Source organism: Siphateles boraxobius, unplaced genomic scaffold, assembly GCF_051911475.1.
Source record: "Siphateles boraxobius isolate OS27281-9 unplaced genomic scaffold, OSU_SipBor_1 7, whole genome shotgun sequence".
In the NCBI taxonomy this organism is placed as follows: domain Eukaryota; kingdom Metazoa; phylum Chordata; class Actinopteri; order Cypriniformes; family Leuciscidae; genus Siphateles; species Siphateles boraxobius.
In genome coordinates, this window is record NW_027509197.1 from 11,426,128 (window position 1) to 11,443,312 (window position 17,185).

Here is a 17,185-nt window from a genome sequence, read left to right on the forward strand (position 1 = left end):
TCAGTTTCCTTGTGGGAGGAGGAAAACTATAACCAACAGAAGGATTCAGTCATCTTCTGCAGTCGCCGAAAATATTGTGAATGCTAAATAACAAACAGCCACACATCCTGCCCGCTCTTTATAGATGTCTGTTGGCCCCCTCCCTCCTTTTGCATGCAAGACTCTTCACAAATCTCTTGGGCTCCCTATGACGTAATTGCGGGTCCCCTCCACATCCGTGAAGAAAGATCGTGATTCCCGCTCCAGATCCGCACCACAAATTCTGTACATTCGTTACTTCCTCTGTATGTTTATTACTGCCTAAAACGAAAACCTACAGTTAATGTGTTTTACCTGACGCGTCCATCACTTATACTAAAAGCGCTAGCACAAGCCTGCGGCACCGACAGACAAGATGTGGATTTAAATTCTTGACGGAGGGCGATAAAACAACGCGTGCTGACTTCAATCCCGTGGATAGTTAATATGATGCATCCACGAGTATGGAGAGCCCTGTTTTTGATGTCCGTATTCTGCCAGCTTGGAATGGCAGGCAAATACGGTAGGTAATGTCAGCAGATGAGAAAATCTTCGAGAAATATCTCGAAAATAATATCAGCTTTCTTTGTGCATAGACATTGTGCATTGGTGTGGGTTTTAAGGCCTATGACAGTTACGATGTGGCCACATTTACTTACATTCAGTACAACAAATGCTTCTACTCGTAAGCAGTTTAATGAGTTATGTGACGCGTATGAGATGGTTTATGTGCCATTCTTTTAAAATCACTTTTTTATATATATTGAGATATTTGCATATTGTTCTTAGTCGCGTTTGCCAAGACATTATGATCACTTCTTCACCTAAAGATGCATCAGAAGTGTTGAAGGCTTAAACTGAACTGTATTTAGCTTCATTGCGCAACTGGTGGGAATGGACAGTATAGAGACAAGGAAGAGCGTTTCAGCACCATGGAGAGGGACAATATTGATATTTTGTTTATAGCATCTATCCACTTTATGTTTCATCATAGGTTATTTAGGCTTTAAATCATTCCATATATATCATCTCCCTCTATCTAACCATTATTTGGTTAAGAAAACTACTTTTTATCCTCCATCCCTGCTCTGACCAATAGAAACAACTCTTCTCTGTATCCTTGGCGACACGTCGACCACAGTGGACGAGTGACCCATTTGCAAATATTTTTGTAATATATACTGTCATCTACTAAATCTTATAGTATATCTTATATTTTCTAGTTGATTTACAGACTCTCGAGTGCACTGCCTTAGTTTGCTTTAACTTAAACTGAGTTTTTCTTAGGGTTGTTGTTGGTATTTAATTCATCCGTGCGTTATGACACGTATGGATGGTAAAGCTCAACAGCAGGATTCTCATTATAGCTACCCTTTGCAGGCTGGTTAAGGCTTTAGTTTTGTATAAATTAAATGCAAGATCAATTATTTATTTTGTTTATATTATTAATCTCCTTTTCTATAGCCTATTCATATTTTACATTTATATATAGAAATTAATTTCATTATAAATTGATAGCATTTGTTGCAGTCTTCACAAGCATTAGTTTTGTCTCGTTCATCCTAACATTTCCTCTAATTTTCTATGGGCTGGTGTTGATTTTGAAACAGGGTCTTTGTCCATCATTCATGTGTTTGCCGACACCTTGTTTCATCAGTTTCTGATTGATATTTATTGTTGCCAAGTCCAATCATTATATGATTGAGTTTTGTTTATAATATTGTATTTTAAAGAAAAATGGCAAGTGTTGCCTTGGTAAAGATTATAGGAAAAACCTGAAGGTTTAGAGTCGACTTAAGGGTTTTACTGCTTAAGCCTGATACTATCGTATACATACAACTGATTGGAGTATTTTGTGCATTTACATTGCTTATTATCTTAACACAATTTATAATAATTATTCCAGTTTGAGTATAGATTTGCACTGTCTGAGACTAAAAATCTGTCAATGGTTGGTGTTGTTCATTTTGTTTAATACAGGAATTCAATGCACTTTTTTAATCATTAATCCAGTGTGAGTAAAACACGGTCATGGTGATTTTCACTAATGTGATAAGTAATCATTGGAAAGTGGGAATGAGAGGTTGACATCAGATTATTATTATTATTTTTTTTTTCATTTCTAAGAGGTTTATCATCTGTCCATTTGCTCTACTGGAAAATAGGCATTAATAATAAACAAACTTCTCACAATTTACACAGTCTAATTGTCATTGAGGTAAACTGGAGTGTATTGGTTCAAAAAATAGCTCTTTAATGATATTGTGTTGAGTAACCTTCACTCTTCATATATAGAGCTCATCATTATTATGAGAGTGAAGTATTATGTTTTGAAGCTAACTTAAAAAAAAACACATTTTGTTATATATTTCCATTGAGAATGATTTAAAAACACGCCATGCTTTTTAAATTGCCTACGTTTGTTTTTAGGCCACTTTACTTTATTCTCCGACAGCTTTATCAGTCTGACTCTTTATCTTTGTTTGTCCTGCTCGTTCCCCTGACAGCAGTGCTGATGGCCAGCCTGGCGATTCACACACACACACACACACACACACACACACACACACACACACACACACACACACACACACACACACACACACACACACACACACACACACACACACACACACACACACACGCTCAAGCATAGTCAGGTCATGCTCACTGGCAGTTATGTTGTCTTTTTATTTGATCAGCTGTGTTTCAGCACATGCCCAGAGCTTCCCTCCTCATTCTATCTGCCCACACAGGGTTCTGCATCTTAGGGGAAACAAGCTACTCCAATCATAGGCCATCATGGATGAATGATTCTTGTCATTGATTCATCTTGATTCAATATTGTTTATATGCTTTCGGACTGTGTTTTTAAGCTCTAACACTTGTGATAGAGTCAGCTTTGAAAGGTTTGTTCATGGTCCCATGCTGAGATGAATGTGTTGGTGAAGGAAAGATTACTTGAATACTGTCTTTTCTATATCGGCACTGACAAAAATACATTGAAGTTTTCGATGGATGTCAAATGTAAGGCCTGATTTACTAAAAAGGAAAATTTGCGTGAAACTGCAAACTCCCTAAAAGCGCTAAAGGGAGTGGATTCTTCTGCTGGTGATTCTGACAATGCACAAATTAAAAAACACAGAAGCAGCACATTTCCATAATGACTCATGCAAATTAGCGTATAGGGTCGCAAACAAGCAGAGCCGATGATAATCAGGTGCGGGACAGTTTAAGTCCAATAACACGTGAAAGAGAACTTAGTTTAATACTCACAAGACGCTCCCTCTGACAATCAGCTTTCCGTGTGTGTGCTTCGATGTGTGTGCTCAGAAAACCGTATCAGAAGTTTAGAATGATGTGTCTTTAAAACGAATGCAGATAATAAACTTTCATGCTGATGACGAACTGCAATGTCACGTGAGCATGACCAAGATAGAGATGACAATCAAAATTGTCACGTTTTGGGTGTTTGTTTCTTGTTCCTGTCTTTTGTCTGTCATGTGATCCCCTGGTTTTAGTCTTGTGATCCTTCCCTTGTCTGTTGTGTCATGTTGTAATTGGTTGATTGTTAATTGTTTACAAGTGTCCCTTGTCTTGTCATTAGTATTGTGTGTATTTAAGCCCTGTGTCTATGTCGAGTATTGGTTGTTCCATGTCCAGGCTCCTGTAGTCTTGTTTTCCAGTCTATGTTCATGTTCCTGCTTTAGTTATGAGTTTTCATGCCTTGCCATGTTTTTGTTTTATGTTTGACTTTGTTCTTTTTGTAAATAAATTGCGTTTGGGTTCTCACCTCATTTGCCTCCATTGGTCGTCAATCGTTACACCTTCCACTCAAAAATGTGAATTTACAACATAATAAATTATCTGTTGGTTTCTTTTTTAGCTGAAACTTAACAGACAGATATTAAGGACACCTGAGACTTATCTTACACCTTGTAAAAGGGGGTATAATAGGTCCCCTTTAATGGCGCAAATACCAGTAAAATGACTACCGCAAACCTTAGTAAGTGCCGGTTCACAAAGAATGTGTTTTTGCTGTTAAAAACACATAATGTAGGTCAGTGGAAATAAAAAAAAAAAGTTTTAGAATGTCCAATGCTGCAAAAGATGCGAGCGCATACTAGAGTGTGTGTTTACTTTGAAAAACAATGGAAAAGCAACGCAGTGGAATGGAAAAACGCGTTCTGTGTCTAAATCACGCTGCATTATTTATTCAAATACCCATAAATCACATACATTTTGCATCTGAAAGGGAAACTCCTATAAATGCTTACGCAATAAGGTCAGCCGCATAAAAATAGCTCCACACCTGAATTCGTGAATTGAGTGTCCACACCCTTTCATCGCTAATTTTTCACTGCAGAGGGTTTGCGCTGGCGCAAGCTTTTAGTAAATCTGGCCCTAAATGTTTTATTCTATTTTCAGTTGCTTTTTTATATTTCTTATCTTTCCATCTGTCTTTTTTCTCTCTTGCATGCAGGCTGTTTGTTTGAGAAGAGGCTGTGCTCTAGGGAGCAGTTCTGCTCTGAGGGTGAGTATCACACTATGGGGACAATATTTATAATTCATATCGTTATTGTATACAGTAATTCTCTGAAGTTCAAAAACAAGGACTTGGTGCTATCTTCTGTGTCCTGTCTCTATTTCTTGCTCTTGATGATCTAATCGTGAGTTCCGGATCATCGCTTGACAGCACAGAGCTGCTACATCCCGCTACGACGCAACAAGAGACGCAAACACACAGCTAAATAATTTATGCAGCAGGAAATTTCACTCATTTTATATTAGTCCACAGTAACCAAGTTGGTGTGTTTTGGAGGAGGATGTTTACGTTATTTGCATCAGATATGCCTATAGATGTCCAAGTGGAGATACAATAGGATTCATACGTCTGGGACCACTATAGAAAACCTTGTATTTTGCATAATTTCCTAATTTAATACAATTTTTGGTGACGCTTTATTTTACAATTTGTGTACGTACTGAGTACTTACAATGTACTTACCTGAGAAAGTACTGGTAATATAAGGTAGTTACTGTACCTGGGTTAAGATTAGGTTTAGGGATAGGTTCAGGGTTAGTAGTTATTACCCAGTCTTTGTAATTGCTATAATAATTAAATAGTATGTACATGTGGAACAGGACTGTAAAATCAAATGCTACCCAATTTTTCATTACAACTGATATTATTAGTATAACAATTTGAATGAAAGGTTTAATTAATGAATTAAATGAATTTCAGTAGGACACTCATAAAGCTGTTACTGGGGCCGTATCATTTTAAAAGGTAGACATTTGTACCTTATTTACCTCTAAAGGCTGCATATTAGTACCCTGAATGTACATATTAGTACCTTCTGAAAGGTGTCTCTCTTTTGCATTAATGACAGCAGCACTCACTCCTGTAAACAAGCGGAAAACTTGATGTTCTTCAGCATGATTTAAGGGATATCCAAAATGCATCTTGTGCTTCATGAAAACAAGAACATTTGACCATCTGTATTCAAGGAGTTCACAAAGTCATTGTCGGAAGTGTGCATTTTTTTATTAGAAATAGTGTGGAATCACAAATATGCAGCAAAAATTTAGCAAAATCCTAAACCTTTTTGTTAATTTGCAGGATTCAATATTTGTTTTTTAATAATGTGGTCTCAGACTTTTGAACTCCACTGTATGTAACATTTAGACGACGTTAGATGAAGTTATCAGTGCTGCTTATTGTATGTATTTTTCACTCTTAAAAATAATAGTTCCTTATTGGCAATGGTGGTTCCATGAAGAACCTTTAACATCCACAAAAGCTTTTTATTGCACAAAAGGCCCTTTACTGTGGAATAAAGGCTCTTTAGATTATTTAAATCTTCTTCACACACAGAAAAAAAATGGTCCTTTTTAAAACTATTCACTGAGGTTTGTTGGGGAACCCAGAATGGCTCTTCTATTGCATCACTGCCAAAAAATAAAAAATAAAAATAGCCTTTATTTTTAAGAGTGTGTATCAGTATACCCATATTGCTTTTTGTGTTTTAATGCAATACCTGAAAATTCCAACTGGTATCAACTGGTACCCATCTGTGATTTTGTACTTCTCTCAGAGATTTACCTGAGTCTGTATTACCACTGCCATAAACCATAGTATTCTATCACCTGCTCTTCTCTCTCTCCGTCAAGTCCCCCCCACCCCTGCTCCACGTCCCCTTGGTAACGGTGACATCATCAAGCCCATGGAAGCTGGGTGTACGCCCCCACAATCACTGATGACTCACTACCCGGTGCTTACGCACACAATCACGTCTCATACGCACACATTATATACCCACACGGATACCTGCCAATTCAAAAGAGGTTACACAAATACAAGGAGCTCTTTAAAATGCGTTTCAAAGGCTTGTGTTTGCAGTGACGTTTATCTGGGTCTTGGATAGCTGTACACGGTCAAGGTTTTCGTGTTCCCAATCTTATAAAATGATGGCGCATAGGTGTATAAATAAACTGTTTTTTTTTTCTTCAGTGAAAAGCTGTTTGCTTTTTGCTGTTTGCTGTTTGAAGGTTTTACACCTTCAAACACACATATTGACAGGACTGGGTAGATTACTTACAAATTGTAGTCAGTTACTGATTCAAAATGACATGACAAAAAAAAATATGTAATAATTTAATCTGGGTTACTCATTTTAGGTAATATAATCGGACTACTTTAAGATTACTTTTGACCTAAATCGTTTATCACATTGACTTGAATAGAATAATCTTGTACCATATTGATATACAAAGAGAGAGAGAAAAAAATACATTTCATACTTTGTTTTCAACAACATGAACAGCATTAAATATTACATTATGTCGGGGTTTCCCAGACTCAGGTTCATGATGGAAGTTTCATAAAAAGCTAATAAGTAATTAAATCATAAATTAAAATATTAACACAAAATATTAAAATAAAAACAATGAAAATAAAACATTTGCTAAAAAAAAATTGTTTACCTGCATGTCATGTGACCATTAACCAACATCAGAAAACCGTGAACTGCATTTTATTATTATTATTTATTTTATTATTGACTTGATTTTAAGAATGACCTTTAAATAAATATATTATGGCAAAGATTTTCAGCTGACAAAAAAAGTTTACATTGGATGTAAATATGAAATTATGTGAATTTGAAGATTTTAATGTGTTTGAAAGACAAAAGCCTTCCAACGACAGTAATACATGGTTAAATGACTCACTGAGTGATAATTCAAATAAAAATGAATGTGTTCGTTAAGAGCTGATTAGATTTGCAGGGTTAAGAAAACACTTCTTAAAAGTGAATTGATTTCTGTAAATCCAGTGATCAAATGCTGTGTGGGTCTCAAAGGCACAGTGTGTGTGCAGTTCCACAAACCTGGAAGACCTTCTGGTGTATACTTATAAGCTGTAGACTTTTAGAGAGGGAAATGTAACAGATAAAAAAGAAGTAGAATCAATGAATTATGAATAATTTACTGTCATTGAGAACAACATGTAATCATGTAATCAATAGAAAAGTAACTGTAGTCCGATTACAAGTATTTTAAAATGTAATATAATCTGATTACAAGAACTTCAACACAGCAAATTGAAAGGCAGGTGTTCGTATTTAACTGAATATGTACAGAGACACTAATGAAAGAGAGAATAAAATAATTATTAACCTTTTATATAAGACACTCTGGATCCACCTGAAGTGTCTTTAATTATTATGTACTAATTAAATTAATCATTTACTACAATGCACTTATTGTGTGCATGTTTTTACACTCATATAATTTAAAATACCCACATTGTAACCTACATCTGTAATTCATTTCTGTAATTACATCTATAATTGCACGGTTGCCCCTTCTCTTACATACCACCAAACCTGTCTCTAACCAAAACTCTTTACTGTTTAATTTCTGTGGCAAAATGGGTTTAGACATAATAGACCTCAGGTATACATTAGCAAAATAAAAAAGAGAGATTCCCAAAACCTTTACTTCATAGCTTGTTCTGTCATTTCATCATAGGAATTTGGTCAAGTATAGATTCTAACAAACATGTGTTTGTTTTATATGTTCATAGCCTCAAAAACAAAAGGAAATCTAGCAGACTATCAATACTTGCATAAAGTATCAAAAAAATATTTATTAGTAACGTTTCGGTCTCATGACGTTCATCAGGCATATACAACATACTGTTCAAGCTCGATCACATTTAAAATGATATCATGACCAATCACTGTGAAGATCCATCAATTACCAATCACACTCAATGACTGAATACATCATTACGTCCACATCATCATATACAAAAGAACTTAAAAAATTGTACATTGTATAACATCAAAAAAATATTACATTATATAACAGGGAAAAAATCTAGCTAGTATCTTACTAAATAAAGCTTCATCGTTCATGAAGCGTGTAGCCCCTATGTTGCCTCAAAATCTATCTATTTATTGGTCTATGCTAAACCTGTTATTATTATGTATGTTATTATTAAATATGTAGCCTATTAATTATGAGAGGCAATTTGGTAACACTTTACAATAAGGTCCCATTATAAATTATTGCTTTAACCAACATTAACTAACAATGAGCAATACACGTGTTACAGTATTTATGAATCTTTGTTAATGTTAATTATAGTTGATGTTAGTTCAGATACATGAAATAATATTAACAGATACAAATTGTGATTTTAATAATGCATTAGTAAATGTTGAAATTAACATTAACTAAGATTTATAAATGCTTTAGAAGTGTAAAGTTTATGTTAACTAATAATTAACCTATTGTAAAGTGTTACCAATCATTTTGTGTTGTGTACGGTATGTCTTTCTTTTACAAAAGCGGCGGTGTGACATCAGTTCTCCTGGGTCACTTCTATTGCGTTGTAATAACGCACTGTGTATTTCCATGCCTCAGGGCAACTGATCTATCGCCCCCATAGTGCTCTCACATCTCCGTCTGTGCTAGAAATAGCTTTGAGTCATATTCATGGACAGACTCGCTCAGAGATATAGAAAATGGCCGGGTTCATGTTTAGAGCTCATCTGCGTTAAGGGATCAAGGTCTTTTTTTAAACCACACAACTGGAGGTTTAGTCAGGGATGAGTCAGTGGTGTATGTGTGGGATGTGAGTGTATGAAAGTGTGTGTGGAGTGGGTTGAATATGTTATGGGTGTTTGTTAGTCAGGAAACTGGCTCATTTTTCACTTATGGGTTATTTTGTCTGCGACATTTTAATATGCCTCTTAGTCACACTGTATTTTTTGTGTTTAAGATGACGCTTCATTTTTTCCCCCGACATTGTTTATACTACCATTAGTAACTTTTAAACGTAACTTAGTTGAGACAGCTTTTTTTTGCATTATTTAATCAGAATATTGTGGAAAAAATTTACTCTAAAATATTTTTTTTTCTCCAGATTTTCTCTTCAGTGTTCTAAATCTGAATAATCTGTTTTTGTTTGTATTACAGACAAGATCTTTGGACAGTGTCGGAGCTCCAGACATGATCAGGTTCAGTACCAGGTCTCTGTTCCTGTTCTTCAGAGACTGCAGGAAGTGCTCAAAGAGTTAATGATTCAGGGTAAGCCCACACACACACACACACACACACATAGAGGCAGAGAGAGAATCAATGTGCACACACAACTTTAATAACAAAAGACAAATACACAGTTTATGCAGACCGGGAAACAGGCAAACAATACACATGAACAGCAGAAAAACAAGAACGTCCTGGCACCCCCAACCGAACAGCGTGAATGCAAACAAAGACTAACAAATCATGAAGTTCAGAATATCAGGTTTTCCTGGAGCTCTGCGAAGCACGAATGACATTTACTCTCACAGTTGACATCCTGCGTTAAATCCAGTGAATAGTTGCTTTGTTGACTCTGGGTCATTTAATTAATTAAATTTGAATTTTTTTAAATGTTGGATAGTAGGGATAATATTAATAATAATAATTTGTTACATTTATATAGCGCTTTTCTGGGTGCTCAAAGCACTTTACATAGAAGGGGAGGAATCTCCTCAACCACCACCAATGTGCAGCATCCACCTGGAGGGCAGCCATATTGCACCACAACGCCCACCACACACCAGCTTACTGGTGGAGAGGAGACAGAGTGATGAAGCCAATCAGTATATGGGATGATTAGGAGGCCACGATGGACAGAGGCCAAGGGGCAAATTTGGCCAGGATGACGGGGTTACACCCCTACTCTTTTTTCCGAAGGACATGGGATTTTTAATGACCACAGAGAGTCAGGACCTCGGTTAAAAGTCTCATCCGAAGGACGGTGCTCTTTGACAGTATAGTGTCCCCGTCACTACACTGGGGTGTTAGGACCCAGACAGAGCACAGGGTGAGCGCCACCCTGCTGGCCTCACAAACACCTCTTCCAGCAGCAACCTGGTTTTTCTCAGGAGGTCTCCCATCCAGGTACTAACCAGGCTCAGCCCTGCTTAGCTTCAGTGGGCTACAGGGTGATATGGATGCAACCATACCAGTATCGGTATCGAGCCTGATGTGGTTCCCTAGATTATTATAGGAAGGCTGTACAGTAATCACATGAGCGTAATCGTGAATAGCCTATTAAATTGAGTCCCTTTCAAGTCTTCTTGCGCTTGAACAGACAAATTCACCACAAAATGCCTGTATAGTCAAGTATCCTTGTGAAACATAGTCGGTTATGTCTTAAATGAATGCAAACGGTTGGAATTAAAATACGTACGTAACAGCATGTTGGATACGTGCAGCTCTTAAAGTGACAGCAGCCTAATAAACCTATTGCTGTCTTTGTCCTCAATGTTAATCTATCAACCAAAGACAGAGAAAATTTCTCACTGCCCTTGACTGGTTGAGCCCTGCTGGAGCAGCTTTACATATTCACGGTGCTAATAAATTAAAGATACAATATGATAGAGCAATAATATGAACAGTGAAAGTATAACAGTCGCTCCTACAATACATTTTAATAGGCATTTGGCATGAAAATAACTGAAGGAAATATCTACTTGTTAAGCCAAATGATTTGATTAACATTCTTTTGGTTTCTTTGGCCAATATTTTTAACAATTAAAAATGCAATAAAAAATACAGGTAATGATCTTGTATACTTGGTATCGGCAAGTACTAAAAAAAAAGTATCGTATCGGACTCGTTCTGGAAAAAGTGCTATCGGTGCATCCCTAAAAATATTTTATTATGAAAAATCTTTTCAACATTTTACCTGAGAAATATCAGGACAAATTACAGTTTTTTTATTTGGTACTGACAAGCAACCACTTCCAACTTTTCAAATATTTAACACTTCATTGTTTTTCTGAATCCTTATATTACTAGTTTAATAAAAGACTGTCACTTCCATATCTAATTGTTATGTGTTATGCGCTGTGCAATGTGTATCAAAAGTAATACTTTATTATAATATCAAAGCAAATTATGAAGAATTTATACAAAGATTTTACATTAGACTAAAGGAAAACAGATTAACCATTTCTGACAGGATTGAGGATCTGTGTTTATTGACTGGTTTTCAAGAAAAAATACACTTACGATGCACACTAACCCGCACCTGTAATGGCGTTTGTGTCTGTAATGATATGTGTGTTTGTGTGTATGTGGACAGGATTCTCCTGGCAGGATGAAATCACCCAGCGCATCATTGCTAAGGAGCTGAGCCGTATTCCTCACACACGCTCCCAAAAGATCCAGAATGCACAGTGAGTACCAGAAACAAATACGACTTTTAGTTTAAAGGAATAGTATCGTTTACTCACCATCTTGTCGTTCCAAAACCTGTATGACATTTCTTCAGTGCAAAATGTTTTCTTCCTGGTCATTTTTTTTTCTGTGCAATTACAGTTAATGGATTCTGGAGCTCAAAATGACCATAAAAGTATCATGAAAGTGTGCTGTATTCTAAGTTTATTTTAATTTATACAAGAGCTTTGTGAATGTTGAATTGTTATTCACTTCCCTCCAATGAGCTGGCAAAGGATTATTGAGTCAAGATGAACTTGAGGACCAGATCAGTCTGATTCTTTAATTAATTTTTCAGACCGTGTTTTAAACCTCATCAATCAATATGTTTCAACAGAATATTTTATTCATGAATCACTACTTCTTTCATGAATGTTCAAAGTAGAGCTTGCTTGGTCAAGATTTTCTTTTTAAAGATTTATTTTTGGTGTTTTTGCATTTATTGGGAGAAACTTAAACTCGGGGGCTTCGGCTCCAACAGATATCAAGAGCTGTGTTCGAAATCGCCCCCTAAACCCTCATTCACTATACCCTACATTACTCCACGAATATTATCCACTTGAAGGAGTGAATGAAAACGAGTGTGTGAATTCGGACACTGAGTGTGCAGGAAGGGCTGCCGCTTGTGCTTACTGTTAATAATAATTTGAAACTTAGCAAACTCACAGCTCCAGTAGTTGAAAAGATCTTGAACTCTGTCATGGAAACTAACATGTATAAAACTTAATTAAACAATTTAATAATCCATTAAAAAAGGGATTCTTTAGTGTCACATGATCCTTCAGAAATCATTATAATATGCTGATTTGGTGCTCAAGAAACATTTCTTATCTGAAAATGGCGTAATATTTTTGTGAACCCATGATATTTTAAAAAAGAATATCTGTAACTTTTGTTATCTGTAACTTTGATATCTGTAAAATGTATACCTGTATGATATTACACTGTAGCCACATTGGACCAGCGGTTTGGAAAATGGATGGATGGATGATTCAGCTGCGGGCGCCATCTTCTGGTCAGACGCGGGAGTTAATTCGGCACGAGACTCTCACAATGCATTATGGGTATTCCGCTGAGCGTACATCATTTGTACACTCATTATTGCGGTGCATTATGGGATTGAATGAGTGAACTCGATAGCGTCGACTATGGTTTCGGACACCATTACAAATGGCTGTTCCCTCAAATAGTGCCCTATTTAAGGGTGTAGGGGGCGATTTCGGACACAGCCAAGATTTTCAATAAATATGACTTATTACTGAAATATTGTTGTGTTTCTCACACAAAAGACTTCCAATATACTGCACAGACGTGTATGGTCTACTTATGATCCCTAAAAGATCCCTAATACTTTTATGGTGCTTTTACATCCTTTTTGAGGCTTGAAAGGTCCAATCTATTGTGATTGTATAGAAAAAGCATTCTTCAGAATTTCTCCTTTTGTGTTTCACAGAAGAGAAAGCTATTTTTATGTTACAACTATCCCTTTGAGTGTCTACAGTAAAACCTGATTTCAGAGGTCTTGTCTGACCTGAGATGTTTGATCCCTGTTATTAGATTTAATGCAACTGACTGAATTTTTCAGGCCGCCACAGCCTGCAGCTAAGAAGATCTATTCCAGCTCGAACTCTGAGCCTGGTCCAGCTCAGAGTTACATGGATTACATGGTCTTAGACCCCCACCAGTCCTCCTCGCTCCGGATGCAAGCCCTACCAATGGACCCATACTCATACCTACAAGTAAGTCTGGTATAGAAAGTAGCAGAGAAAACCAGATTTATGAGGGGGAAAAAAATGCTTTTTAGACTCATTTTCTCATTGTTCTCTAACAGGAGGACATGACCCATTCACTCCATCCTCACAGCAGCATGGGATACCAGCGACCACCCTCTCGAACTGGATCCCAGCAAAAAGACAGAGACCGTCAGCTCCTGGAAGATGCATTGTCTCTCTACCTCTCCTCCGCACAACCCTCGTTCCGTCACAGGGGGGCAGCAGCCCTCCCTGCCGATCCATACTATGAGGATCTAGATTTCCCTTTGGAATATGAAGAGGACTACACCCTACAGCAACAGCCCAGCTCAACCCAGCGCGCCAACAAGAAACCCCCTCAGGACTACAGTTCTCTTGCCGGACTTGATGGTGAGTAGAGTACCTTTTTTGGGATGCTATAAATGTTAAGATGTGGTCATAGTAATCAATTCACTATTAAAATCTGCATGTGCCATTTTTGCTTTAGTTTTAAATTGGAGTAAATTCATATTATGGAGCTGTTTATTGTATCTTGCATGTGTATTTTGAACTTGTTAGCTCACAGATTTCCTTCCCTAAAGTTAACAATACAAATATGTTTTTGTGAAACACAAGGATGGGATTCCTGTATCGAAAATAGAAGCTCTTGGTGCTAGTATAACACCAAAATCATGGTGTAAATCCCAGGAAATGCACTACTGTCATTTTTGATGTTAGTGGTTGCTGGGAGGGATTTCAGAGTTAGTATTTCATTGTATTGTGCAACAAAACGTCACCTGGATATATGACAATGAACTCTTGAATGTTGAATCTTGAACTTTGTGTTACAGATGATAAACTGGCGCAGTTGGCGAGTCTTTTAAAGGGTCTTGGGGTGGACCCACGAGACCTGAGCCCTCAGCAGATAAAAAGACTTACTCTAGTGTTACAGCTGCTACAAAACATGGAGAACACAGGTATAAATTGGCATCACAACACAAACCAATGTACTCATGGCATGCATGCAGACATATGCATCGTCAAACTGCTTGAATCATATAGGAGGAAGTCACTGCACCTGGTCTTATTGTCATGCACGTCAAGTTTTTATTTTAATACCATTTAGATTAGGGGGGACAAAAGCACTGTGTGATGTTTTTTTCTTATCTTTCTGTTCCTCAGATCAATCCCCAGGGACAGTCACGGTAAAAGAGGTACGTGCATCGAATGATTCATCTAAACGCTAAAAGAAACTATTAACACTCTCATCTGGATTCGTTTTTAAACAACACTTTTAACACACAGTTGAATGAGTCACCTAATTATTTAAATAACACTGCCACTTATCATAAAGCTTGAAAGAGTTTGTAATGTATTAACTAACATGAACTAACAATGAGCAATACATTTGTTACTGTATTAGTAAATCTTTGTTTACGTTAGTTAATAAAAATACAGCTGTTCATTGTATGTTCATGTTGCTTCACAGTGCATTAACTAATGTTAACAAATACAACTTTTGATTTTAATAATGTATTAGTAAATGTTGAAATTAAAATTAACCAAGAGTAATAAATGCTGTAGAAGTTTTGTAACTAAGGTAGTTAACTAATGTTGACTAATGAACGTTATTGTAAAGTGTTACAGAAAGTCATTAATTAGCTGTACATTGCATTTTTAGGTTTAAAAAATCTTTGCAGGGAATTTCGACAGTATGTTTGTAGTACGTTTTTTTTCCAACACTTAACAGTTTGTGTTTTCCTCGACAGACGATTGTAGAAGGCAGTGAAAAAGTGTCACAAAAAGGAGCCAAACCCCCCTCACCTGTTTCAGCTCTGCCCTCCACCCCACCATCCCAGCGGAGCCCTACTCGTCCCGCATCCACACCAGCCCCTGCCACTGTGCCTAAGGAAGAGAGTGTAGGACCCACCCTGTCAGCAAAAGATCTGGATTTAAAAGAGAAAACCGCCAACATCCTGAAAACCGGGACAAACACCAGAGAGGAATATGGATACATCGTCACTAATCAGAGGTAGGAGTCACAGTCAAGCTCCTAAAACTTTTTAGGGTTTTGTACTGTTCATTTAGCTAAAATTGACTGTGATGTAGAAGTCATTTGTAGACACAGTAATCCATGCTCAACTTCAATAAAAGTGAAGCATCTTCCTCCTCTAAGTTTTAAGAAAATGTATATATATATATATATATATATATATATATTTGTATATATTTATTAATTTAAATTTGTAGCCAATATAATTTTTTTTCTTATCTCTAAAATATTTAATCAGGAAATTGTTCTTTGGGAGTGCAATCTGTATAAAATTGATTATATTATTTATTTAATGATTTATTATTTTATGTAAAATAATTGATGTAATTATGACTGGAAAATCCACGAGCAGTTTTTATACAAATGTATGGCAAGATATATGGATTTTGTTTTTTCTTAAAATAAATTTAAGGTGACCACATCAAAATCTACATACCATTTAAATTTTTATATTAGAAATAGAAATATAGAAATTGATCAGTTTTTCCTCTTTCAGAGTCCAGTGTGTGTCTCTGGTGTTTTTCTGATGTATTTCTGTTAATAATATGGCTGAATGTTCCTTGAAATGTGTTTCATTTATTTGTCAATTTGAATGCTAATAATAAAACAAGTGTATTACATGCCTTCCTGTGTTTTCCCTCCAGTCATTTAAGTCTTTATGATGGTGTGAAACTCTTAGAGACCCTGGCAGAGAGAATTCATCTCTCCACGAGCAGTTTCATCAACATCAGGTAAAGTGTGTGTGTGTGTGTGTGTGTGTGTGTGTGTGTGTGTGTGTGTGTGTGTGTGTGTGTGTGTGTGTGTGTGTGTGTTTCCATTGCTGGATGGAGAGACTAAAACATTGGTGAATAAAGGGTGAGAATAAAAGAAAAAACATTTGGCCGTTTGTCTCTGTTCATGTGTGCAGCGTGGTTGGTTCTGCCCTGACGTTCAGGATCCGACAGAACTCTCTAAATCTCAGCGCAGAGGATGTGGCCAATAAAGCCGGTGAGTGACAAGCCTTCTCGTTTGGACCGTTAAATTTACATCCAGCTGGCTGGGGAAAGGGAGGAGAGAGAGAGAGAGAGAGAGAGAGAGAGAGAGAGAGAGAGAGAGAGAGAGAGAGAGAGAGAGAGAGAGAGGATTTGATAAAAGGGAAAAAGAATGAGCAGGCACTTATTGATTAATTCACACATTCACAAACATGTTTTGTCTTTATATTGCAGTAGCTGAGAAGAAGTTCCTCGAGGGTGAGACAGGTTTGAAAATCATCCAGACTGGAGTGGGAGAGGTAAGAATGTCCTCCAAACACAATCCAAAAAATAAATAAAAACACATTCCCTGTGATCTATTGATTAGCGATTATGGGAACCGGTTGGTACAATGAGGCATTCTCTCTTGTCAGACAGCAACAGAATTGGCCACACAGATTATTATTCTCTACATAACGTCCTCATCAAGCAAACAGGCAACATTCTCATTGAAATTCATAGATTCTACAGTTTTGTCCGTCAATTATGTACAGATCACGTACCGAGATATAATTCTTGGGTTCTCATGAATCACTTTGGCGTTTAATACTGAACCGAACAAGGAGGGCATTTGAAATGAAATGATTTTG

General features: G+C 36.8%; 1 protein-coding gene across 2 annotated transcripts in view; it reads left to right on the plus strand.

The window, feature by feature from the left end:
• The first annotated feature begins 213 nt into the window (after positions 1–213).
• The window catches only part of ptprna (protein tyrosine phosphatase receptor type Na), a 32,727-nt gene continuing 15,755 nt past the window's right edge, over positions 214–17,185 (plus strand). Inside the window, exons 1-12 of one of the 2 annotated variants that reach the window (XM_077216637.1) lie at positions 214–541; positions 4,502–4,552; positions 9,508–9,618; positions 11,669–11,762; positions 13,388–13,541; positions 13,634–13,943; positions 14,384–14,509; positions 14,715–14,746; positions 15,302–15,564; positions 16,230–16,316; positions 16,493–16,572; positions 16,794–16,855. In XM_077216637.1, the coding sequence (XP_077072752.1) occupies positions 466–541; positions 4,502–4,552; positions 9,508–9,618; positions 11,669–11,762; positions 13,388–13,541; positions 13,634–13,943; positions 14,384–14,509; positions 14,715–14,746; positions 15,302–15,564; positions 16,230–16,316; positions 16,493–16,572; positions 16,794–16,855 (1,446 nt within the window). In that variant the 5' untranslated portion in view covers positions 214–465. Of the gene's footprint in view, positions 542–4,501; positions 4,553–9,507; positions 9,619–11,668; positions 11,763–13,387; positions 13,542–13,633; positions 13,944–14,383; positions 14,510–14,714; positions 14,747–15,301; positions 15,565–16,229; positions 16,317–16,492; positions 16,573–16,790; positions 16,856–17,185 lie in introns of both variants that reach the window. The other variant, XM_077216636.1, reaches the window with a different exon arrangement.